The sequence below is a fragment of the Oncorhynchus mykiss genome, chromosome 13, assembly GCF_057628025.1.
Source record: "Oncorhynchus mykiss isolate SJ-2025 chromosome 13, ASM5762802v1, whole genome shotgun sequence".
NCBI lineage: Eukaryota > Metazoa > Chordata > Actinopteri > Salmoniformes > Salmonidae > Oncorhynchus > Oncorhynchus mykiss.
This window is the reverse complement of record NC_143034.1, coordinates 3642501-3669000: the sequence shown is the minus strand read 5'-3', so window position 1 is coordinate 3669000 and position 26500 is coordinate 3642501. Positions and strand designations below refer to the sequence as shown.

At 42.8% G+C, this 26500-nt stretch overlaps 1 protein-coding gene across 1 annotated transcript in view; it reads right to left on the bottom strand.

The window, feature by feature from the left end:
• LOC118940215 (glutamate receptor ionotropic, NMDA 2A) overlaps nucleotides 1–26500 on the bottom strand; it is a 196699-nt gene that overhangs the window by 101054 nt on the left and 69145 nt on the right. The window contains exons 5-7 of the mRNA XM_090194736.1: nucleotides 7593–7721; nucleotides 7259–7431; nucleotides 3935–4231 (exon numbers count right to left, since the gene is read on the bottom strand). Coding sequence (XP_090050862.1) covers nucleotides 3935–4231; nucleotides 7259–7431; nucleotides 7593–7721 — 599 coding nt within the window. The remainder of the gene's footprint in view (nucleotides 1–3934; nucleotides 4232–7258; nucleotides 7432–7592; nucleotides 7722–26500) is intronic.

Below are 26500 nucleotides of genomic sequence, written 5' to 3'. Positions count from 1 at the left end.
TACAGAGTGTCTGCATTAACTACCACAGGGACTGACTGCCACAGATACTAACACACACAGAGAGAGAGAGATTGTTTATTTCACTTTATATATTCACTTTATATATTATCTACCTCACTTGCTTTGGCAATGTTAACACATGTTTCCCATGCCAATAAAGCCCTTGAATTGAATTGAATTGAAAAATTGAGAGAGAGAGAGACAGACAGACAGACAGACAGACAGACAGACAGACAGACAGACAGACAGACAGACAGACAGACAGACAGAGAGAGAGGGGGACAGAGAGAGAGGACATCAACCACTACACACACACAGACAGACAGACAGATAGACAGACAGACACTCACTACAGTAGTGAGTCATTTAGCAGACTCTCTGATCCAGAGACACTACAGTAGTGAGTCATTTAGCAGACTCTTATCCAGAGACACTACAGTAGTGAGTCATTTAGCAGACTCTCTGATCCAGAGCCACTACAGTAGTGAGTCATTTAGCAGACTCTCCTATCCAGAGACACTACAGTAGTGAGTCATTTAGCAGACTCTCTGATCCAGAGACACTACAGTAGTGAGTCATTTAGCAGACTCTCTGATCCAGAGACACTACAGTAGTGAGTCATTTAGCAGACTCTCTTATCCAGAGACACTACAGTAGTGAGTCATTTAGCAGACTCTTATCCAGAGACACTACAGTAGTGAGTCATTTAGCAGACTCTCTGATCCAGAGCCACTACAGTAGTGAGTCATTTAGCAGACTCTCTGATCCAGAGACACTACAGTAGTGAGTCATTTAGCCGACTCTCTGATCCAGAGACACTACAGTAGTGAGTCATTTAGCAGACTCTCTGATCCAGAGACACTACAGTAGTGAGTCATTTAGCAGACTCTCTGATCCAGAGACACTACAGTAGTGAGTCATTAAGCACTCTCTGATCCAGAGACACTACAGTAGTGAGTCATTTAGCAGACTCTGATCCAGAGACACTACAGTAGTGAGTCATTTAGCAGACTCTCTGATCCAGATACACTACAGTAGTGAGTAATTTAGCAGACTCTCTTATCTAGAGAGACCTACAGTAGCAACTAGGGTTAAGTGCCTTGCTCAAGGGTACATTGACTATACCATAAAGGGCACATTGACTATACCTTAAAGTCTGAGGAACTGTCTGTAGATATCAGAGATAGAATTGTGATAAGGCATATATATAGCTTGTCTCCATCAGAGTCTACCCAGACTCTGCCTAGAGCTGGTCTCCATCAGGGTCTACCCAGAATCTGCCTAGAGCTGGTGTCCATCAGAGTCTACCCAGAATCTGCCTAGAGCTGGTCTCCATCAGAGTCTACCCAGAATCTGCCTAGAGCTGGTGTCCATCAGAGTCTACCCAGACTCTGCCTAGAGCTGGTCTCCATCAGAGTCTACCCAGAATCTGCCTAGAGCTGGTGTCCATCAGAGTCTACCCAGACTCTGCCTACTGCTGGTGTCCATCAGAGTCTACCCAGACTCTGCCTAGAGCTGGTCTCCATCAGAGTCTACCCAGAATCTGCCTAGAGCTGGTCTCCATCAGAGTCTACCCAGACTCTGCCTAGAGCAGGTCTCCATCAGAGTCTACCCAGAATCTGCCTAGAGCTGGTCTCCATCAGAGTCTACCCAGACTCTGCCTAGAGCTGGTCTCCATCAGAGTCTACCCAGACTCTGCCTAGAGCTGGTGTCCATCAGAGTCTACCCAGACTCTGCCTAGAGCTGGTCTCCATCAGAGTCTACCCAGAATCTGCCTAGAGCTGGTCTCCATCAGAGTCTACCCAGACTCTGCCTAGAGCTGGTCTCCATCAGAGTCTACCCAGAATCTGCCTAGAGCTGGTCTCCATCAGTCTACCCAGACTCTGCCTAGAGCTGGTCTCCATCAGTCTACCCAGACTCTGCCTAGAGCTGGTCTCCATCAGAGTCTACCCAGAATCTGCCTAGAGCTCGTCTCCATCAGAGTCTACCCAGAATCTGCCTAGAGCTGGTCTCCATCAGAGTCTACCCAGACTCTGCCTAGAGCTGGTCTCCATCAGAGTCTACCCAGAATCTGCCTAGAGCTGGTCTCCATCAGAGTCTACCCAGACTCTGCCTAGAGCTGGTCTCCATCAGAGTCTACCCAGAATCTGCCTAGAGCTGGTCTCCATCAGTCTACCCAGACTCTGCCTAGAGCTGGTCTCCATCAGTCTACCCAGACTCTGCCTAGAGCTGGTCTCCATCAGAGTCATACCGCCAAAGCAACGCTGGAATGGCTTCAGAATAAGAATGTGAAACTCCTTGAGTGGCCCAGCCAAAGCCCAGACTTGAATCCAATTGAAAATCTGTGGAAATTACTGTTCACCGCCGTCTCCCCATCGAACTGAAGAGAGATTACAAAGAATGGGAGAAAATCCTCAAATCCTGATGTGCAAAGCTGATCCAGACATACACAAGACGACTCAAAGCTGATCCAGACATACCCAAGATGACTCAAAGCTGATCCAGACATACCCAAGACGACTCAAAGCTGATACAGACATACCCAAGACGACTCAACGCTGATCCAGACATACCCAAGACGACTCAAAGCTGATACAGACATACCCAAGACGACTCAAAGCTGATCCAGACATACCCAAGACGACTAAACGCTGATCCAGACATACCCAAGACTGTAAAGCTAATACAGACATACCCAAGACGACTCAAAGCTAATACAGACATACCCAAGACGACTCAACGCTGATGCAGATATACCCAAGTCGACTCAAAGCTGACACAGACATACCCAAGACGACTCAACGCTGATCCAGACATACCCAAGACGACTCAACGCTGATCCAGACATACCCAAGACAATTCAAAGCTGATACAGACATACCAAGACGACTCAACTCTGATGCAGACATACCCAAGACGACTCAAAGCTGATACAAACATACTCAAGACGACTCAAAGCTGATACAGACATACCCAAGACGACTCAAAGCTGATACAGACATACCCAAGACGACTCAACGCTGATCCAGACATACCCAAGACGACTCAAAGCTGATACAGACATACCCAAGACGACTCAAAGCTGATCCAGACATACCCAAGACGACTAAACGCTGATCCAGACATACCCAAGACTGTAAAGCTAATACAGACATACCCAAGACGACTCAAAGCTAATACAGACATACCCAAGACGACTCAACGCTGATGCAGATATACCCAAGTCGACTCAAAGCTGACACAGACATACCCAAGACGACTCAACGCTGATCCAGACATACCCAAGACGACTCAACGCTGATCCAGACATACCCAAGACAATTCAAAGCTGATACAGACATACCAAGACGACTCAACTCTGATGCAGACATACCCAAGACGACTCAAAGCTGATACAAACATACTCAAGACGACTCAAAGCTGATACAGACATACCTAAAATGACTCAAAGCTAATACAGACATACCCAAGACGACTCAACGCTGATCCAGACATACCCAAGACGACTCAAAGCTGATACAGACATACCCAAGACGACTCAAAGCTGATCCAGACATACCCAAGACGACTCAAAGCTAATACAGACATACTCAAGACGACTCAAAGCTGAGCCAGACATACCCAAGACGACTCAACGCTGATACAGACATACCCAAGACGACTCAAAGTTGATCCAGACATACCCAAGATGACTCAAAGCTGATACAGACATACCCAAGACGACTCAAAGCTGTTACAGACATACTCAAGACGACTCAAAGCTAATACAGACATACCCAAGACGACTCAAAGCTGATCCAGACATACCCAAGACGACTCAAAGCTGATCCAGACATACCGAAGACGACTCAAAGCTGATACATTGTGGGGCATTATGTGATGAATAAAATGTTATTTGATTTTGATAGGACACACACACCACTCCCTCTTTTACCCTCTCAGGGCGCTGGGCAGAGTCTTTCCCTTCTCTGATTGGCTGTAGCAGTTCCCTTGGGGTTCTGGCACCTCCCCTTTCTCCCTCAGCATGGCGACGGCTGCCGTGGCGATGATGCCCACTCCGTCTCTAAGGCGGCTCTCCAAGGGATACTCCATCTCGTTGTAGGACACAGAGATCATCCCCAGGGGATAGATGTCTGGGGTGAAGTCGGGGTTCCCTGTGGTCAGACTTGGTACGATCCAGATGTAGCCCGACCCAGTCAGACCCAGAGACCTGGCCTCTTCCAATATATACCTGCAGGGGGATCAGATTGTTTAGAATAATATACTGGAGAAGGAAGATGAAGTGAGACATCCCACACCCTCATTTGTAAGGTTTCCATGGAAATCAATGAACTAAGTAGACCAGAACCAGATGCTATATCACTGGTGTCTAAGAGGCAGCTACTCCATTTTAAGTAGACAATGGTAAACGGCCTGACTGAGCTATCTTCATGAATCCATTATGTTTATGAACTAATATATTGACGGTCCAGGATCAGCACAGTTAAATGGGGAACCAGGATCAACACAGTTAAATGGGGAACCAGGATCAGCACAGTTAAATGGTGAACCAGGATCAACACAGTTAAATGGAGAACCAGGATCAACACAGTTAAATGGAGAACCAGGATCAACACAGTTAAATGGAGAACCAGGATCAACACAGTTAAATGGTGAACCAGGATTAACACAGTTAAATGGTGAACCAGGATCAACACAGTTAAATGGTGAACCAGGATCAACACAGTTAAATGGTGAACCAGGATCAACACAGTTAAATGGTGAACCAGGATCAACACAGTTAAATGGTGAACCAGGATCAACACAGTTAAATGGTGAACCAGGATCAACACAGTTAAATGGAGAACCAGGATCAACACAGTTAAATGGAGAACCAGGATCAACACAGTTAAATGGTGAACCAGGATCAACACAGTTAAATGGTGAACCAGGATCAACACAGTTAAATGGAGAACCAGGATCAGCACAGTTAAATGGAGAACCAGGATCAACACAGTTAAATGGAGAACCAGGATCAACACAGTTAAATGGTGAACCAGGATCAACACAGTTAAATGGTGAACCAGGATCAGCTGGTGAACCAGGATCAACACAGTTAAATGGTGAACCAGGATCAACACAGTTAAATGGTGAACCAGGATCAACACAGTTAAATGGTGAACCAGGATCAACACAGTTAAATGGGGAACCGGGATCAACACAGTTAAATGGGGAACCGGGATCAACACAGTTAAATAGTATAACAGCCTCTAGTACCTAGCCTCTTCCTAGCAGCAGTATAACAGTATAACAGCCTCTAGTACCTAGCCTCTTCCTAGTAGCAGTATAACAGCCTCTAGTACCTAGCCTCTTCCTAGCAGCAGTATAACAGTATAACAGCCTCTAGTACCTAGCCTCTTCCTAGTAGCAGTACAGCAGTATAACAGCCTCTAGTACCTACCCTCTTCATTTGGAGCAGTATAACAGTATAACAGCCTCTAGTACCTAGCCTCTTCCTAGTAGCAGTATAACAGTATAACAGCCTCTAGTACCTAGCCTCTTCCTAGTAGCAGTATAACAGCCTCTAGTACCTAGCCTCTTCCTAGTAGCAGTATAACAGCCTCTAGTACCTAGTCTCTTCCTAGCAGCAGTATAACAGCCTCTAGTACCTACCCTCTTCATTTGGAGCAGTATAACAGTATAACAGCCTCTAGTACCTAGCCTCTTCCTAGTAGCATTATAACAGCCTCTAGTACCTAGCCTCTTCCTAGTAGCAGTATAACAGCCTCTAGTACCTAGCCTCTTCCTAGTAGCATTATAACAGCCTCTAGTACCTAGCCTCTTCCTAGTAGCAGTATAACAGCCTCTAGTACCTAGCCTCTTCCTAGCAGCAGTATAATAGTATAACAGCCTCTAGTACCTAGCCTCTTCCTAGTAGTAGTATAACAGCCTCTAGTACCTAGCCTCTTCCTAGTAGCAGTATAACAGCCTCTAGTACCTAGCCTCTTCCTAGCAACAGTATAACAGCCTCTAGTACCTAGCCTCTTCCTAGTAGCAGTATAACAGCCTCTAGTACCTAGCCTCTTCCTAGCAGCAGTATAACAGCCTCTAGTACCTAGCCTCTTCCTAGCAGCAGTATAACAGTATAACAGCCTCTAGTACCTAGCCTCTTCCTAGCAGCAGTATAACAGTATAACAGCCTCTAGTACCTAGCCTCTTCCTAGTAGCAGTATAACAGCCTCTAGTACCTAGCCTCTTCCTTGGAGCAGTATAACAGCCTCTAGTACCTAGCCTCTTCCTAGTAGCAGTATAACAGCCTCTAGTACCTAGCCTCTTCCTAGCAACAGTATAACAGCCTCTAGTACCTAGCCTCTTCCTAGTAGCAGTATAACAGCCTCTAGTACCTAGCCTCTTCCTAGCAGCAGTATAACAGCCTCTAGTACCTAGCCTCTTCCTAGCAGCAGTATAACAGTATAACAGCCTCTAGTACCTAGCCTCTTCCTAGCAGCAGTATAACAGTATAACAGCCTCTAGTACCTAGCCTCTTCCTAGTAGCAGTATAACAGCCTCTAGTACCTAGCCTCTTCCTTGGAGCAGTATAACAGCCTCTAGTACCTAGCCTCTTCCTAGTAGCAGTATAACAGCCTCTAGTACCTAGCCTCTTCCTAGTAGCAGTATAACAGCCTCTAGTACCTAGCCTCTTCCTAGTAGCAGTATAACAGCCTCTAGTACCTAGCCTCTTCCTAGTAGCAGTATAACAGCCTCTAGTACCTAGCCTCTTCCTAGCAGCAGTATAACAGTATAACAGCCTCTAGTACCTAGCCTCTTCCTAGTAGTAGTATAACAGCCTCTAGTACCTAGCCTCTTCCTAGCAGCAGTATAACAGCCTCTAGTACCTAGCCTCTTCCTAGCAGCAGTATAACAGTATAATAGCCTCTAGTACCTAGCCTCTTCCTAGTAGCAGTATAACAGCCTCTAGTACCTAGTCTCTTCCTAGTAGCAGTATAACAGCCTCTAGTACCTAGCTTCTTCCTAGCAGCAGTATAACAGTATTACAGCCTCTAGTACCTAGCCTCTTCCTAGCAGCAGTATTACAGCCTCTAGTACCTAGCCTCTTCCTAGCAGCAGTATAACAGCCTCTAGTACCTAGCCTCTTCCTTGCAGCAGTATAACAGTATAACAGCCTCTAGTACCTAGCCTCTTCCTAGTAGCAGTATAACAGTATAACAGCCTCTAGTACCTAGCCTCTTCCTAGTAGCAGTATAACAGCCTCTAGTACCTAGCCTCCTCCTTGGAGCAGTACAGCAGTATTACAGGACTCTGGATCCTCTTCAGCTGGATATGAGCTTTAGAGTTGGCGTCTCCGTCCACAGCGTCCAGCGTGACGACACTCTGAAGGTCCCAACGCACAAAGCTGTGGTCCACCGTCACACGCAGGACATTTATAAACTCCTACAGACAGACACAACGGTTACTGGGGGGTGGGGGTGTTACTGGGGGGTGGGGGTGTTTGTGTGTGTGTGTGTGTGTAATGTGTGTGTGTGTCTGTCTGTCTGTCTGTCTGTCTGTCTGTCTCTCTGTCTGTCTGTGTGTGTGTGTGTGTGTGTGTGTACCTGGTACCCGGGGAACTTAGAGGTGACTATGGAGAAGATGTGCCAGTCATATTCCTCCATTATGTTCATCATCAGTAACGCCTCCTGCATCAGAGACGCTCCAAACTGGAAGAACGTAGACTTCACATCCTGGGGAGGGAGAGGGGGGAGATGGGGGAGGGAGGGAGAGAGAGGGAGAGGGGGAGAGGGGGGAGATGGGGGGAGGGAGGGTGGGGGGGGGGGAGGAGAGGCAGGGAGGGGAAGAGAGGGAGGGAGAGGGGGAGAAGGAATTGTTACCAGGCATGTCACAGAAGTAGAAAGCTAATATCAGTAGAAAGAGAAGAGACAGGAGGAGGAGTATGGAGGTAGAGAGAGGAGGTAGAGAGAGGGCCTGGTGATTACATATGGAGAGAGGAGGTAGAGAGAGGAGGTAGAGAGAGGGCCTGGTGATTACATATGGAGAGAGGAGGTAGAGAGAGAGGAGGTAGAGAGAGGGCCTGGTGATTACATATGAGGAGAGGAGGTCCTCTCTCTCCACTCTCCCTGCCACTCTCTCTCTCCACTCTCTCCCTCTCCACCTCTCTCTATCGCCCTACCTCCTCTCTCTCCACACTCCATGCCACTCTCTCTCTCCACTCTCTCCCTCTCCACCTCTCTCAATCTCCCTCTCCCTCACCCCTCTCTCTCCACTATCCCTTCCACTCTCTCTCTCCACTCTCTCTCCACCTCTTTCTCTCCATCTCCCTCTGTATCCCCCTCTCTAAACTCTCACTCTATCTTATCCACTATCTCTTTTGTCAGGCTGTGTGTTGTAACATCAGTAGTGTTAATGTCTCTACTGTAGATGGAACTGTGTGTAGGAGTAGTAACATCTCTCTCGCTGTCTCTTTCCATCTCTCTCTCTGTCTGTCTCTTTCCATCTCTCTCTCTGTCTGTCTCTCTCCATCTCTCTCTCTCTGTCTGTCTCTCTCCATCTCTCTCTCTCTGTCTGTCTCTCTCCGGCGCCGACAGAGATGGCCGCCTCGCTTCGCGTTCCTAGGAAACTATGCAGTTTTTTGTTTTTTTACGTGTTATTTCTTACATTGGTACCCCAAGCAGACACATCGATGGCTCTGAACAAACTTTATTTGACTCTTTGCAAACTGGAATCCATATATCCGGAGGCTGCATTCATTGTAGCTGGGGATTTTAACAAGGCTAATCTGAAAACAAGACTCCCTAAATTGTATCAGCATATCGATTGCGCAACCAGGGCTGGAAAAACCTTGGATCATTGTTACTCTAACTTCCGCGACGCATATAAGGCCCTGCCCCGCCCCCCTTTCGGAAAAGCTGACCACGACTCCATTTTGTTGATCCCTGCCTACAGACAGAAACTAAAACAAGAGGCTCCCACGCTGAGGTCTGTCCAACGCTGGTCCGACCAATCTGATTCCACACTCCAAGACTGCTTCCATCACGTGGACTGGGATATGTTTCGTATTGCGTCAGACAACAACATTGACGAATACGCTGATTCGGTGAGCGAGTTCATTTGAACGTGCGTTGAAGATGTCGTTCCCATAGCAACGATTAAAACATTCCCAAACCAGAAACCGTGGATTGATGGCAGCATTCGCGTGAAACTGAAAGCACGAACCACTGCTTTTAATCAGGGCAAGGTGACCGGAAACATGACCGAATACAAACAGTGTAGCTATTCCCTCCGCAAGGCAATCAAACAAGCTAAGCGTCAGTACAGAGACAAAGTAGAATCTCAATTCAACGGCTCAACCTCAGGAGGCTGAAGAAATTCGGCTTGTCACCAAAAGCACTAACAAACTTCTACAGATGCACAATCGAGAGCATCCTGTCAGGCTGTATCACCGCCTGGTACGGCAACTGCTCCGCCCACAACCGTAAGGCTCTCCAGAGGGTAGTGAGGTCTGCACAACGCATCACCGGGGGCAAACTACCTGCCCTCCAGGACACCTACACCACCCGATGTCACAGGAAGGCCATAAAGATCATCAAGGACATCAACCACCCGAGCCACTGCCTGTTCACCCCGCTATCATCCAGAAGGCGAGGTCAGTACAGGTGCATCAAAGCTGGGACCGAGAGACTGAAAAACAGCTTCTATCTCAAGGCCATCAGACTGTTAAACAGCCACCACTAACATTGAGTGGCTGCTGCCAACACACTGACACTGACTCAACTCCAGCCACTTTAATAATGGGAATTGATGGGAAATGATGTAAAATATATCACTAGCCACTTTAATGCTACTTAATATAATGTTTACATACCCTACATCACTCATCTCATATGTATATATATATACTGTACTCTATATCATCTACTGCATCTTTATGTAATACATGTATCACTAGCCACTTTAACTATGCCACTTTGTTTACATACTCATCTCATATGTATATACTGTACTCGATACCATCTACTGTATCTTGCCTATGCCGCTCTGTACCATCACTCATTCATATATCCTTATGTACATATTCTTTATCCCCTTACACTTGTGTCTATAAGGTAGTAGTTTTGGAATTGTTAGTTAGATTACTTGTTGGTTATTACTGCATTGTCGGAACTAGAAGCACAAGCATTTCGCTACACTCGCATTAACATCTGCTAACCATGTGTATGTGACAAATACATTTGATTTGATTTGATCTCTTTCTCTGTCTGTCTCTCTCCATCTCTCTCTGTCTGTCTCTCTCCATCTCTCTGTCTGTCTCTCTCCATCTCTCACTCTGTCTGTCTCTCTCCATCTCTCTCTCTCTGTCTGTCTCTCTCCATCTCTCTGTCTGTCTCTCTCCATCTCTCTCTCTGTCTGTCTCTCTCCATCTCTCTCTCTGTCTGTCTCTCTCCATCGCTCTCTCTCTCTGTCTGTCTCTCTCCATCGCTCTCTCTCTCTGTCTGTCTCTCTCCATCTCTCTCTCTGTCTGTCTCTCTCCATCTCTCTCTCTCTGTCTCTCTCTCCATCTCTCTCTCTCTGTCTGTCTCTCTCCATCGCTCTCTCTCTGTCTGTCTCTCTCCATCTCTCTCACTGTCTGTCTCTCTCCATCTCTCTCTCTGTGTCTCTCTCCATCTCTCTCTCTGTCTCTCTCTCCATCTCTCTCTCTGTCTCTCTCTCCATCTCTCTCTCTCTCTGTCTGTCTCTCTCCATCTCTCTGTCTGTCTCTCTCCATCTCTCTCGCTGTCTCTCTCCATCTCTCTCTCTGTCTGTCTCTCTCCATCTCTCTGTCTGTCTCTCTCCATCTCTCTCTCTCTGTCTGTCTCTCTCCATCTCTGTCTGTCTCTCTCCATCTCTCTGTCTGTCTCTCTCCATCTCTCTCGCTGTCTCTCTCCATCTCTCTCTCTGTCTGTCTCTCTCCATCTCTCTGTCTGTCTCTCTCCATCTCTCTCTCTGTCTGTCTCTCTCCATCTCTCTCTCTCTGTCTCTCTCTCCATCTCTCTCTCTGTCTCTCTCTCCATCTCTCTCTCTCTGTCTGTCTCTCTCCATCTCTCTGTCTGTCTCTCTCCATCTCTCTCGCTGTCTCTCTCCATCTCTCTCTCTGTCTGTCTCTCTCCATCTCTCTGTCTGTCTCTCTCCATCTCTCTCGCTGTCTCTCTCCATCTCTCTCTCTGTCTGTCTCTCTCCATCTCTCTGTCTGTCTCTCTCCATCTCTCTCTCTCTCGCTGTCTCTCTCCATCTCTCTGTCTGTCTCTCTCCATCTCTCTCGCTGTCTCTCTCCATCTCTCTCTCTGTCTGTCTGTCTCTCTCCATCTCTCTGTCTGTCTCTCCATCTCTCTCTCTGTCTGTCTCTCTCCATCTCTCTCTCTCTGTCTCTCTCTCCATCTCTCTCTCTGTCTCTCTCTCCATCTCTCTCTCTCTGTCTGTCTCTCTCCATCTCTCTGTCTGTCTCTCTCCATCTCTCTCGCTGTCTCTCTCCATCTCTCTCTCTGTCTGTCTCTCTCCATCTCTCTGTCTGTCTCTCTCCATCTCTCTCTCTCTGTCTGTCTCTCTCCATCTCTCTCTTTGTCTGTCTCTCTCCATCTCTCTCTTTGTCTGTCTCTCTCCATCTCTCTCTCTCTGTCTCTCTCTCCATCTCTCGCTCTGTCTCTCTCTCCATCTCTCTCTCTCTGTCTGTCTCTCTCCATCTCTCTGTCTGTCTCTCTCCATCTCTCTCGCTGTCTCTCTCCATCTCTCTCTCTGTCTGTCTCTCTCCATCTCTCTGTCTGTCTCTCTCCATCTCTCTCGCTGTCTCTCTCCATCTCTCTCTCTGTCTGTCTCTCTCCATCTCTCTGTCTGTCTCTCTCCATCTCTCTCTCTCTCGCTGTCTCTCTCCATCTCTCTGTCTGTCTCTCTCCATCTCTCTCGCTGTCTCTCTCCATCTCTCTCTCTGTCTGTCTGTCTCTCTCCATCTCTCTGTCTGTCTCTCTCCATCTCTCTCGCTGTCTCTCTCCATCTCTCTCTCTGTCTGTCTCTCTCCATCTCTCTGTCTGTCTCTCTCCATCTCTCTCTCTGTCTGTCTCTCTCCATCTCTCTCTCTCTGTCTCTCTCTCCATCTCTCTCTCTGTCTCTCTCTCCATCTCTCTCTCTCTGTCTGTCTCTCTCCATCTCTCTGTCTGTCTCTCTCCATCTCTCTCGCTGTCTCTCTCCATCTCTCTCTCTGTCTGTCTCTCTCCATCTCTCTGTCTGTCTCTCTCCATCTCTCTCGCTGTCTCTCTCCATCTCTCTCTCTGTCTGTCTCTCTCCATCTCTCTGTCTGTCTCTCTCCATCTCTCTCTCTCTCGCTGTCTCTCTCCATCTCTCTGTCTGTCTCTCTCCATCTCTCTCGCTGTCTCTCTCCATCTCTCTCTCTGTCTGTCTGTCTCTCTCCATCTCTCTGTCTGTCTCTCCATCTCTCTCTCTGTCTGTCTCTCTCCATCTCTCTCTCTCTGTCTCTCTCTCCATCTCTCTCTCTGTCTCTCTCTCCATCTCTCTCTCTCTGTCTGTCTCTCTCCATCTCTCTGTCTGTCTCTCTCCATCTCTCTCGCTGTCTCTCTCCATCTCTCTCTCTGTCTGTCTCTCTCCATCTCTCTGTCTGTCTCTCTCCATCTCTCTCTCTCTGTCTGTCTCTCTCCATCTCTCTCTTTGTCTGTCTCTCTCCATCTCTCTCTTTGTCTGTCTCTCTCCATCTCTCTCTCTCTGTCTGTCTCTCTCCATCTCTCTCTCTCTGTCTGTCTCTCTCCATCTCTCTCTCTCTCTCTGTCTGTCTCTCTCCATCTCTCTCTCTCTCTGTATCCCCCATCACATTAGGCTTGTTCCAGCTTCCTGTACCTCTGTTCATCTCTCCTCATCTCTCTCTCTCCTCTCGTCTCAATTCAATTCAAGGGGCTTTATTGGCATGGTAAACACATGTCAACATTTCCAAAACAAGTGAGGTAGATAATATACAGAAGTAGTCTCTCCGTCTCTCTCTCTCTCTGTCTGTCTCTCTCCATCTCTCTCTCTCTCTGTCTGTCTCTCTCCATCTCTCTCTCTCTCTGTCTGTCTCTCTCCATCTCTCTCTCTGTATCCCCCATCACATTAGGCTTGTTCCAGCTTCCTGTACCTCTGTTCATCTCTCCTCATCTCTCTCTCTCCTCTCGTCTCAATTCAATTCAAGGGGCTTTATTGGCATGGTAAACACATGTCAACATTTCCAAAACAAGTGAGGTAGATAATATACAGAAGTAGTCTCTCCGTCTCTCTCTCTCTCTCTCTCCGTGTCCCACATCACATCAGGTTCCAGCTTCCTGTCTTTAGGCTGACTAACATGATGCCTCCTTTAACAACCTCACTCTGTCTGTCTCTCTCCATCTCTCTCCGTCTCTCTCTCTCTCTCTCCGTGTCCCACATCACATTAGGTTCCAGCTTCCTGTCTTTAGGCTGACTAACATGATGCCTCCTTTAACAACCTCACTCTGTCTGTCTCTCTCCATCTCTCTCCGTCTCTCTCTCTCTCTCTCTCCGTGTCCCACATCACATTAGGTTCCAGCTTCCTGTCTTTAGGCTGACTAACATGATGCCTCCTTTAACAACCTCACTCTGTCTGTCTCTCTCCATCTCTCTCCGTCTCTCTCTCTCTCTCTCTCCGTGTCCCACATCACATCAGGTTCCAGCTTCCTGTCTTTAGGCTGACTAACATGATGCCTCCTTTAACAACCTCACTCTGTCTGTCTCTCTCCATCTCTCTCTCTCTCTGTCTGTCTCTCTCCATCTCTCTCTGTCTGTCTCTCTCCATCTCTCTCCGTCTCTCTCCATCTCTCTCTCCGTGTCCCACATCACATCAGGTTCCAGCTTCCTGTCTTTAGGCTGACTAACATGATGCCTCCTTTAACAACCTCACTCTGTCTGTCTCTCTCCATCTCTCTCTCTCTCTGTCGGTCTCTCTCCATCTCTCTCTCTGTCTCTCTCCATCACTCTCTCTGTATGTCTCTCTCCATCTCTCTCTCTGTCTGTCTCTCTCCATCTCTCTCTGTCTGTCTCTCTCCATCTCTCTCCGTCTCTCTCTCTCTCTCTCTCCGTGTCCCACATCACATCAGGTTCCAGCTTCCTGTCTTTAGGCTGACTAACATGATGCCTCCTTTAACAACCTCACTCTGCCGGTATGTTATTCTAACCAGAGAAGAGACGAAGGGAGAAAGAGGGCAGAATTATGCTAAAATACCCTCCGTGTACCAACGTAAAACACCAAATAATTCACGCAGAGCAAAATTAGGCCGATATCCACTAATTATCAAAATCCGGAAAAGAGCTGTTAAAAATCTACAACCACCTAAAAGGAAGTGATTCCCAAACCTTCCATAACAAAGCCATCGCCTACAGAGAGATGAACCTGGAGAAGAGTCCCCTAAGCAAGCTGGTCCTGGGGCTCTGTTCACAAACACAAACATACCCCACAGAGCACCAGGACAGCAGCACAATTAGACCCAGCCAAATCATGAGAAAACAAAAAGATAATTACTTGACACATTGGAAAGAATTAACAAAAAAACAGAGCAAACTAGAATGCTATTTGGCCCTGAACAGAGAGTACACAGAGGCAGAATACCTGACCACTGTGACTGACCCAAAATTAAGGAAATCTTGTACAGACTCAGTGAGCATAGCCTTGCTATTGAGAAAGGCCGCCGTAGGCAGACAAGGCTCTCAAGAGAAGACAGGCTATGTGCTCACTGCCCACAAAATGAGGTGGAAACTGAGCTGCACTTCCTAACCTCCTGTCCAATATATGACTCTATTAGAGACACATATTTCCCTCAGATTACACAGACCCACAAAGAATTCCAAAACAAATCACATTTTGATAAACTCCCATATCTACTGGGTGAAATACCACAGTGTGACATCACAGCAGCAAGATTTGTGACCTGTTGCCACAAGAAAAGGGCAACCAGTGAAGAACAAACACCATTGTAAATACAACCCATATTTATGTTGATTTATTTTCCCTTTTGTACTTTAACTATTTGTGCAAATAACTATTACTATATATAATTACTACTCCTAGACACAGTTCCATCTACAGTAGAGACATTGATACTACTGACGTTACTACTCCTACACACAGCTCCATCTACAGTAGAGACATTGATACTGCTGATGTTACTACTCCTACACACAGTTCATCTACAGTAGAGACATTGATACTACTGATGTTACTACTCCTATTGATACTACTGACGTTACTACTCCTATTGACACTACTGATGTTACTACTCCTATTGATACTACTGACGTTACTACTCCTATTGATACTACTGATGTTACTACTCCTATTGATACTACTGACGTTACTACTCCTATTGATACTACTGATGTTACTACTCCTATTGATACTACTGACGTTACTACTCCTATTGATACTACTGACGTTACTACTCCTATTGACACTACTGATGTTACTACTCCTATTGATACTACTGATGTTACTACTCCTATTGACACTACTGACGGTACTACTCCTATTGATACTACTGATGTTACTACTCCTACACACAGTTCCATCTACAGTAGAGACATTGATACTACTGACGTTACTACTCCTATTGATACTACTGATGTTACTACTCCTATTGATACTACTGATGTTACTACTCCTATTGATACTACTGATGTTACTACTCCTATTGATACTACTGATGTTACTACTCCTATTGATACTACTGATGTTACTACTCCTATTGATACTACTGATGTTACTACTCCTATTGATACTACTGATGTTACTACTCCTACACACAGTTCATCTACAGTAGAGACATTGATACTACTGACGTTACTACTCCTATTGATACTACTGATGTTACTACTCCTATTGATACTACTGACGTTACTACTCCTATTGATACTACTGATGTTACTACTCCTACACACAGTTCATCTACAGTAGAGACATTGATACTACTGACGTTACTACTCCTATTGATACTACTGATGTTACTACTCCTATTGATACTACTGATGTTACTACTATTGATACTACTGATGTTACTACTCCTATTGATACTACTGACGTTACTACTCCTATTGATACTACTGACGTTACTACTCCTATTGACACTACTGACGTTACTACTCCTATTGACACTACTGATGTTACTACTATTGATACTACTGATGTTACTACTCCTATTGATACTACTGACGTTACTACTCCTATTGATACTACTGACGTTACTACTCCTACTGATACTACTGATGTTACTACTCCTACACACAGTTCCATCTACAGTAGAGACATTGATACTACTGACGTTACTACTCCTATTGATACTACTGATGTTACTCCTATTGACACTACTGACGTTACTACTCCTATTGATACTACTGACGTTACTAGTCCTACACACAGTTCCATCTACAGTAGAGACATTGATACTACTGATGTTACTACTCCTATTGATACTACTGATGTTACTACTCCTATTGATACTACTGACGTTACTACTCCTATTGATACTACTGACGTTACTACTCCTATTGACACTACTGACGTTACTACTCCTATTGATACTACTGATGTTACTACACCTATTGATACTACTGATGTTACTACTCCTATTGACACTACTGATGTTACTACTATTGATACTACTGATGTTACTACTCCTATTGACACTACTGACGTTACTACTCCTATTGATACTACTGATGTTACTACTCCTATTGATACTACTGACGTTACTACTCCTATTGATACTACTGATGTTACTACTCCTATTGATACTACTGATGGTACTACTCCTACACACAGTTCCATCTATAGTAGAGACATTGATACTACTGATGTTACTACTCCTACACACTGTTCATCTACAGTAGAGACATTGATAGTACTGATGTTACTACTCCTATTGATACTACTGACGTTACTACTCCTACACACAGTTCCATCTACAGTAGAGACATTGATACTACTGATGTTACTACTCCTATTGATACTACTGACGTTACTACTCCTATTGATACTACTGACGTTACTACTCCTATTGATACTACTGATGTTACTACTCCTATTGATACTACTGACGTTACTACTCCTATTGATACTACTGACGTTACTACTCCTACACACAGTTCATCTACAGTAGAGACATTGATACTACTGATGTTACTACTCCTATTGATACTACTGACGTTACTACTCCTACACACAGTTCCATCTACAGTAGAGACATTGATACTACTGATGTTACTACTCCTATTGATACTACTGACGTTACTACTCCTATTGATACTACTGATGTTACTACTCCTATTGATACTACTGACGTTACTACTCCTATTGATACTACTGACGTTACTACTCCTATTGATACTACTGACGTTACTACTCCTACACACAGTTCCATCTACAGTAGAGACATTGATACTACTGACGTTACTACTCCTATTGATACTACTGATGTTACTACTCCTATTGATACTACTGACGTTACTACTCCTATTGATACTACTGATGTTACTACTCCTATTGATACTACTGATGTTACTACTCCTATTGATACTACTGACGTTACTACTCCTATTGATACTACTGATGTTACTACTCCTATTGACACTACTGATGTTACTACTCCTATTGATACTACTGACGTTACTACTCCTATTGATACTACTGATGTTACTACTCCTATTGACACTACTGACGTTACTACTCCTACACACAGTTCCATCTACAGTAGAGACATTGATACTACTGACGTTACTACTCCTATTGATACTACTGATGTTACTACTCCTATTGATACTACTGACGTTACTACTCCTATTGATACTACTGATGTTACTACTCCTATTGATACTACTGACGTTACTACTCCTATTGATACTACTGATGTTACTACTCCTATTGACACTACTGACGTTACTACTCCTATTGATACTACTGATGTTACTACTCCTATTGATACTACTGATGTTACTACTCCTATTGATACTACTTATGTTACTACTCCTATTGATACTACTGATGTTACTACTCCTACACACAGTTCCATCTACAGTAGAGACCTTGATACTACTGTGCTGATGTTACTACTCCTACACACAGTTCCATCTACAGTTGAGACATTGATACTACTAACGTTACTACTCCTATTGATACTACTGATGTTACTACTCCTATTGATACTACTGATGTTACTACTCCTACACACAGTTCCATCTACAGTAGAGACCTTGATACTACTGTGCTGATGTTACTACTCCTACACACAGTTCCATCTACAGTAGAGACATTGATACTACTGATGTTACTACTCCTATTGATACTACTGATGTTACTACTCCTATTGATACTACTGACGTTACTACTCCTATTGATACTACTGACGTTACTACTCCTACACACAGTTCCATCTACAGTAGAGACATTGATACTACTGATGTTACTACTCCTATTGATACTACTGACGTTACTACTCCTATTGATACTACTGATGTTACTACTCCTATTGATACTACTGATGTTACTACTCCTATTGACACTACTGATGTTACTACTCCTATTGATACTACTGATGTTACTACTCCTATTGATACTACTGATGTTACTACTCCTACACACAGCTCCATCTACAGTAGAGACATTGATACTACTGACGTTACTACTCCTATTGATACTACTGACGTTACTACTCCTATTGATACTACTGACGTTACTACTCCAATTTATACTACTGATGTTACTACTCCTATTGATACTACTGACGTTACTACTCCTATTGCTACTACTGATGTTACTACTCCTATTGATACTACTGATGTTACTACTCCTACACACAGCTCCATCTACAGTAGAGACCTTGATACTACTGATGTTACTACTAATATTGATACTACTGATGTTACTACTCCTACACACAGTTCCATCTACAGTAGAGACATTGATACTACTGACGTTACTACTCCTATTGATAATACTGATGTTACTACTCCTATTGATACTACTGACGTTACTACTCCTATTGATACTACTGATGTTACTACTCCTATTGATACTACTGACGTTACTACTCCTATTGATACTACTGATGTTACTACTCCTATTGATACTACTGACGTTACTACTCCTATTGATACTACTGATGTTACTACTCCTACACACAGTTCCATCTACAGTAGAGACATTGATACTACTGATGTTACTACTCCTATTGATACTACTGACGTTACTACTCCTACACACAGTTCCATCTACAGTAGAGACATTGATACTACTGATGTTACTACTCCTATTGATACTACTGATGTTACTACTCCTATTGATACTACTGATGTTACTACTCCTATTGATACTACTGATGTTACTACTCCTACACACAGTTCCATCTACAGTAGAGACATTGATACTACTGATGTTACTACTCCTATTGATACTACTGACGTTACTACTCCTACACACAGTTCCATCTATAGTAGAGACATTGATACTACTGATGTTACTACTCCTATTGATACTACTGACGTTACTACTCCTATTGATACTACTGATGTTACTACTCCTATTGATACTACTGACGTTACTACTCCTATTGATACTACTGACGTTACTACTCCTATTGATACTACTGACGTTACTACTCCTATTGATACTACTGATGTTACTACTCCTATTGATACTACTGATGTTACTACTCCTATTGACACTACTGACGTTACTACTCCTATTGATACTACTGACGTTACTACTCCTATTGATACTACTGACGTTACTACTCCTACACACAGTTCCATCTACAGTAGAGACATTGATACTACTGACGTTACTACTCCTATTGATACTACTGATGTTACTACTCCTATTGATACTACTGACGTTACTACTCCTATTGCTACTACTGATGTTACTACTCCTATTGATACTACTGACGTTACTACTCCTATTGATACTACTGACGTTACTACTCCTACACACAGTTCCATCTACAGTAGAGACATTGATACTACTGACGTTACTACTCCTATTGATACTACTGATGTTACTACTCCTATTGATACTACTGACGTTACTACTCCTATTGATACTACTGATGTTACTACTCCTATTGATACTACTGACGTTACTACTCCTATTAATACTACTGACGTTACTACTCCTATTGATACTACTGACGTTACTACTCCTATTGATACTACTGATGTTACTACTCCTATTGATACTACTGATGTTACTACTCCTATTGACACTACTGACGTTACTACTCCTATTGATACTACTGACGTTACTACTCCAACACACAGTTCCATCTACAGTAGAGACATTGATACTACTGACGTTACTACTCCTATTGATACTACTGACGTTACTACTCCTATTGATACTACTGACGTTACTACTCCTATTGATACTACTGATGTTACTACTCCTATTGATAATACTGATGTTACTACTCCTATTGATACTACTGACGTTACTACTCCTATTGATACTACTGACGTTACTAGTCCTATTGATACTACTGACGTTACTACTCCTATTGATACTACTGATGTTACTACTCCTATTGATACTACTGACGTTACTACTCCTATTGATACTACTGACGTTACTACTCCTACACACAGTTCCATCTACAGTAGAGACATTGATACTACTGACGTTACTACTCCTATTGATACTACTGATGTTACTACTCCTATTGATACTACTGACGTTACTACTCCTATTGATACTACTGACGTTACTACTCCTACACACAGTTCATCTACAGTAGAGACATTGATACTACTGATGTTACTACTCCTATTGATACTACTGACGTTACTACTCCTACACACAGTTCCATCTACAGTAGAGACATTGATACTACTGATGTTACTACTCCTATTGATACTACTGACGTTACTACTCCTATTGATACTACTGATGTTACTACTCCTATTGATACTACTGATGTTACTACTCCTATTGATACTACTGACGTTACTACTCCTATTGATACTACTGACGTTACTACTCCTACACACAGTTCCATCTACAGTAGAGACATTGATACTACTGACGTTACTACTCCTATTGATACTACTGACGTTACTACTCCTATTGATACTACTGACGTTACTACTCCTATTGATACTACTGATGTTACTACTCCTATTGATACTACTGACGTTACTACTCCTATTGATACTACTGATGTTACTACTCCTATTGATACTACTGATGTTACTACTCCTATTGATACTACTGATGTTACTACTCCTATTGATACTACTGATGTTACTACTCCTATTGATACTACTGACGTTACTACTCCTATTGATACTACTTATGTTACTACTCCTATTGATACTACTGATGTTACTACTCCTACACACAGTTCCATCTACAGTAGAGACCTTGATACTACTGTGCTGATGTTACTACTCCTACACACAGTTCCATCTACAGTTGAGACATTGATACTACTAACGTTACTACTCCTATTGATACTACTGATGTTACTACTCCTATTGATACTACTGATGTTACTACTCCTACACACAGTTCCATCTACAGTAGAGACCTTGATACTACTGTGCTGATGTTACTACTCCTACACACAGTTCCATCTACAGTAGAGACATTGATACTACTGATGTTACTACTCCTATTGATACTACTGATGTTACTACTCCTATTGATACTACTGACGTTACTACTCCTATTGATACTACTGACGTTACTACTCCTACACACAGTTCCATCTACAGTAGAGACATTGATACTACTGATGTTACTACTCCTATTGATACTACTGACGTTACTACTCCTATTGATACTACTGATGTTACTACTCCTATTGATACTACTGATGTTACTACTCCTATTGACACTACTGACGTTACTACTCCTATTGATACTACTGATGTTACTACTCCTATTGATACTACTGATGTTACTACTCCTACACACAGCTCCATCTACAGTAGAGACATTGATACTACTGACGTTACTACTCCTATTGATACTACTGACGTTACTACTCCTATTGATACTACTGACGTTACTACTCCTATTGATACTACTGATGTTACTACTCCTATTGATACTACTGATGTTACTACTCCTATTGATACTACTGACGTTACTACTCCTATTGATACTACTGACGTTACTACTCCTACACACAGTTCCATCTACAGTAGAGACATTGATACTACTGACGTTACTACTCCTATTGATACTACTGATGTTACTACTCCTATTGATACTACTGACGTTACTACTCCTATTGATAATACTGATGTTACTACTCCAATTTATACTACTGATGTTACTACTCCTATTGATACTACTGACGTTACTACTCCTATTGCTACTACTGATGTTACTACTCCTATTGATACTACTGATGTTACTACTCCTACACACAGCTCCATCTACAGTAGAGACCTTGATACTACTGATGTTACTACTCCTATTGATACTACTGATGTTACTACTCCTACACACAGTTCCATCTACAGTAGAGACATTGATACTACTGACGTTACTACTCCTATTGATAATACTGATGTTACTACTCCTATTGATACTACTGACGTTACTACTCCTATTGATACTACTGATGTTACTACTCCTATTGATACTACTGACGTTACTACTCCTATTGATACTACTGATGTTACTACTCCTATTGATACTACTGACGTTACTACTCCTATTGATACTACTGATGTTACTACTCCTACACACAGTTCCATCTACAGTAGAGACATTGATCCTACTGATGTTACTACTCCTATTGATACTACTGACGTTACTACTCCTACACACAGTTCCATCTACAGTATAGACATTGATACTACTGATGTTACTACTCCTATTGATACTACTGATGTTACTACTCCTATTGATACTACTGATGTTACTACTCCTATTGATACTACTGATGTTACTACTCCTACACACAGTTCCATCTACAGTAGAGACATTGATACTACTGATGTTACTACTCCTATTGATACTACTGACGTTACTACTCCTACACACAGTTCCATCTATAGTAGAGACATTGATACTACTGATGTTACTACTCCTATTGATACTACTGACGTTACTACTCCTATTGATACTACTGATGTTACTACTCCTATTGATACTACTGACGTTACTACTCCTATTGATACTACTGACGTTACTACTCCTATTGATACTACTGACGTTACTACTCCTATTGATACTACTGATGTTACTACTCCTATTGATACTACTGATGTTACTACTCCTATTGACACTACTGACGTTACTACTCCTATTGATACTACTGACGTTACTACTCCTACACACAGTTCCATCTACAGTAGAGACATTGATACTACTGACGTTACTACTCCTATTGATACTACTGATGTTACTACTCCTATTGATACTACTGACGTTACTACTCCTATTGATACTACTGAAGTTACTACTCCTATTGATACTACTGATGTTACTACTCCTATTGATACTACTGATGTTACTACTCCTATTGACACTACTGACGTTACTACTCCTATTGATACTACTGACGTTACTACTCCTATTGATACTACTGATGTTACTACTCCTATTGATACTACTGACGTTACTACTCCTATTGATACTACTGACGTTACTACTCCTATTGATACTACTGAAGTTACTACTCCTATTGATACTACTGATGTTACTACTCCTATTGATACTACTGATGTTACTACTCCTATTGACACTACTGACGTTACTACTCCTATTGATACTACTGACGTTACTACTCCTACACACAGTTCCATCTACAGTAGAGACATTGATACTACTGACGTTACTACTCCTATTGATACTACTGACGTTACTACTCCTATTGATACTACTGATGTTACTACTCCTATTGATAATACTGATGTTACTACTCCTATTGATACTACTGACGTTACTACTCCTATTGATACTACTGACGTTACTAGTCCTATTGATACTACTGACGTTACTACTCCTATTGATACTACTGATGTTACTACTCCTATTGATACTACTGACGTTACTACTCCTATTGATACTACTGACGTTACTACTCCTACACACAGTTCCATCTACAGTAGAGACATTGATACTACTGACGTTACTACTCCTATTGATACTACTGATGTTACTACTCCTATTGATACTACTGACGTTACTACTCCTATTGATACTACTGATGTTACTACTCCTATTGATACTACTGATGTTACTACTCCTATTGATACTACTGATGTTACTACTCCTATTGATACTACTGATGTTACTACTCCTATTGATACTACTGACGTTACTACTCCTATTGATACTACTGACGTTACTACTCCTATTGATACTACTGATGTTACTACTCCTATTGATACTACTGATGTTACTACTCCTATTGACACTACTGACGTTACTACTCCTATTGATACTACTGACGTTACTACTCCTACACACAGTTCCATCTACAGTAGAGACATTGATACTACTGACGTTACTACTCCTATTGATACTACTGACGTTACTACTCCTATTGATACTACTGATGTTACTACTCCTATTGATAATACTTATGTTACTACTCCTATTGATACTACTGACGTTACTACTCCTATTGATACTACTGACGTTACTAGTCCTATTGATACTACTGACGTTACTACTCCTACACACAGTTATAACACTGTGCGTAGCCATAAAATCACATTTGAAATGTCTCTATTCCTTTGAGACTTGTGAGTGTAATGTTTACTGTTAATTTTTTATTTTTTTATTTTGCATTTATTTATTATCTATTTTACTTGCTTTGGCAATGTTAACATGTGTTTTCCATGCCAATAAAGCCCTTTTAATTGAGTTGAGATAGAGAGAGAGAGAGAGAGAGAGAGAGAGAGGGGGAGAGAGAGAGATGTAGAGAGAGAGAAGTAGAGAGAGAGAGAGAGAGAGAGAGCGAGAGAGAAAGAGTGAGAGAGAGAGAGAGAGAGAGAGAGAGGGGTAGAGAGAGAGAGGGAGAGAGAGATAGGGAGAGAGAGAGAGAGAGAGAGAGAGGGGGGGGGGGGGTAGAGAGAGAGAGGGAGAGAGAGGAGTGAGAGAGAGGGGGGGGGTGAGAGAGTGGAGGTGGGGTAGTGACTGAATAGCTTGAGGGCAGAGTTTCAAAGTTGTGACATAATGTAAATCATAAACCACCACAGCCCAAATCAGGCTTCCAACCCAGCACTAACATGGTGTAAAGGTTTACTTCCAGCCCAGCACCAATTTGATTACATTAAACCTGGTTCACGGCCTACGAGTCGCTCCGTGTCATTTTAGCCATGACCCACCCACCATCACAGATTGTTCTGAAAATCGTTTCTGTAGTTAGAAACGTATCAGATGAGCATTTCTGAAACATTATTTTGTTGTCATTTATTTTGATGTTCAGCTAAATGATTGCACCCACATTGGCCATTTTAATTTAAATATTCAGATCATTTTCATTAATATACAGAGCACACATCCTGGTAATTCGTCCGGCCCTGTGAATGTTGACCTGTTTAAAACCTCTTAAAGAGGCTGCGAATTTTTGCAGCTTTTTGTAAAAATCGCACAAAATTTCAACGTCCTGCTACTCATGCCAGGAATATAGTATATGCATATGATTAGTATGTGTGGATAGAAAACACTCTGAAGTTTATAAAACTGGTTAAATCATGTCTGTGACTATAACAGAACGTGTGAAGGAGGCAAAATCCCAAGGAAAACTGTTCACAAAAAACACAAAAAAAATATCCCTCCGCCAGTCTTTTTATTGTCTATAGCAAGGGAAAATAGATAGCGTCCAGTTTACAATGCCTACAGCTTCCACACGATGTCGCCAGTACTGGCAATTGAGTTGAAATTTATCCTTGGTAGAATGAGGAATAGGCACTTCCTGTCGTCGAGTACACAGGAGGAAGTTTTGATAGAGAAAATATGGACTATGATTTCAAGACTTGCTGATATTGAATACAGATCGCCCCGTGATCAATTTGATCGATTATTGACGTTTACTAATACCTAAAGTTGGATTACAAAAGTAGTTTGAAGTGTTTTGTCAAAGTTTATAGGCAACTTTTTTTTTTCATTTAAAAAAATGACGTTGCGTTTTGGAACGGTGCTTTTTCATGGATCAGACGGGCTATATAAATGGACATTTAGAGATGTTTATGGGACATATAGGAGTGCCAACAAAGAAGCTCGTCAAAGGTAATGAATGTTTTATATTTTATTTCTGCGTTTTGTGTAGCGCCGGCTACGCTAATTATTTTGTTTACGTCCCCTTCAGGTATTTCGGGGGTTGCATGCTATCAGATAATAGCTTCTCATGCTTTCGCCGAAAAGCATTTTAAAAATCTGACATGTTGGCTAGATTCACAACGAGTGTAGCTTTAATTGAGTACCCTGCATGTGTGTTTTAATGAAAGTTTGAGTTGTATCGAGTACTATTAG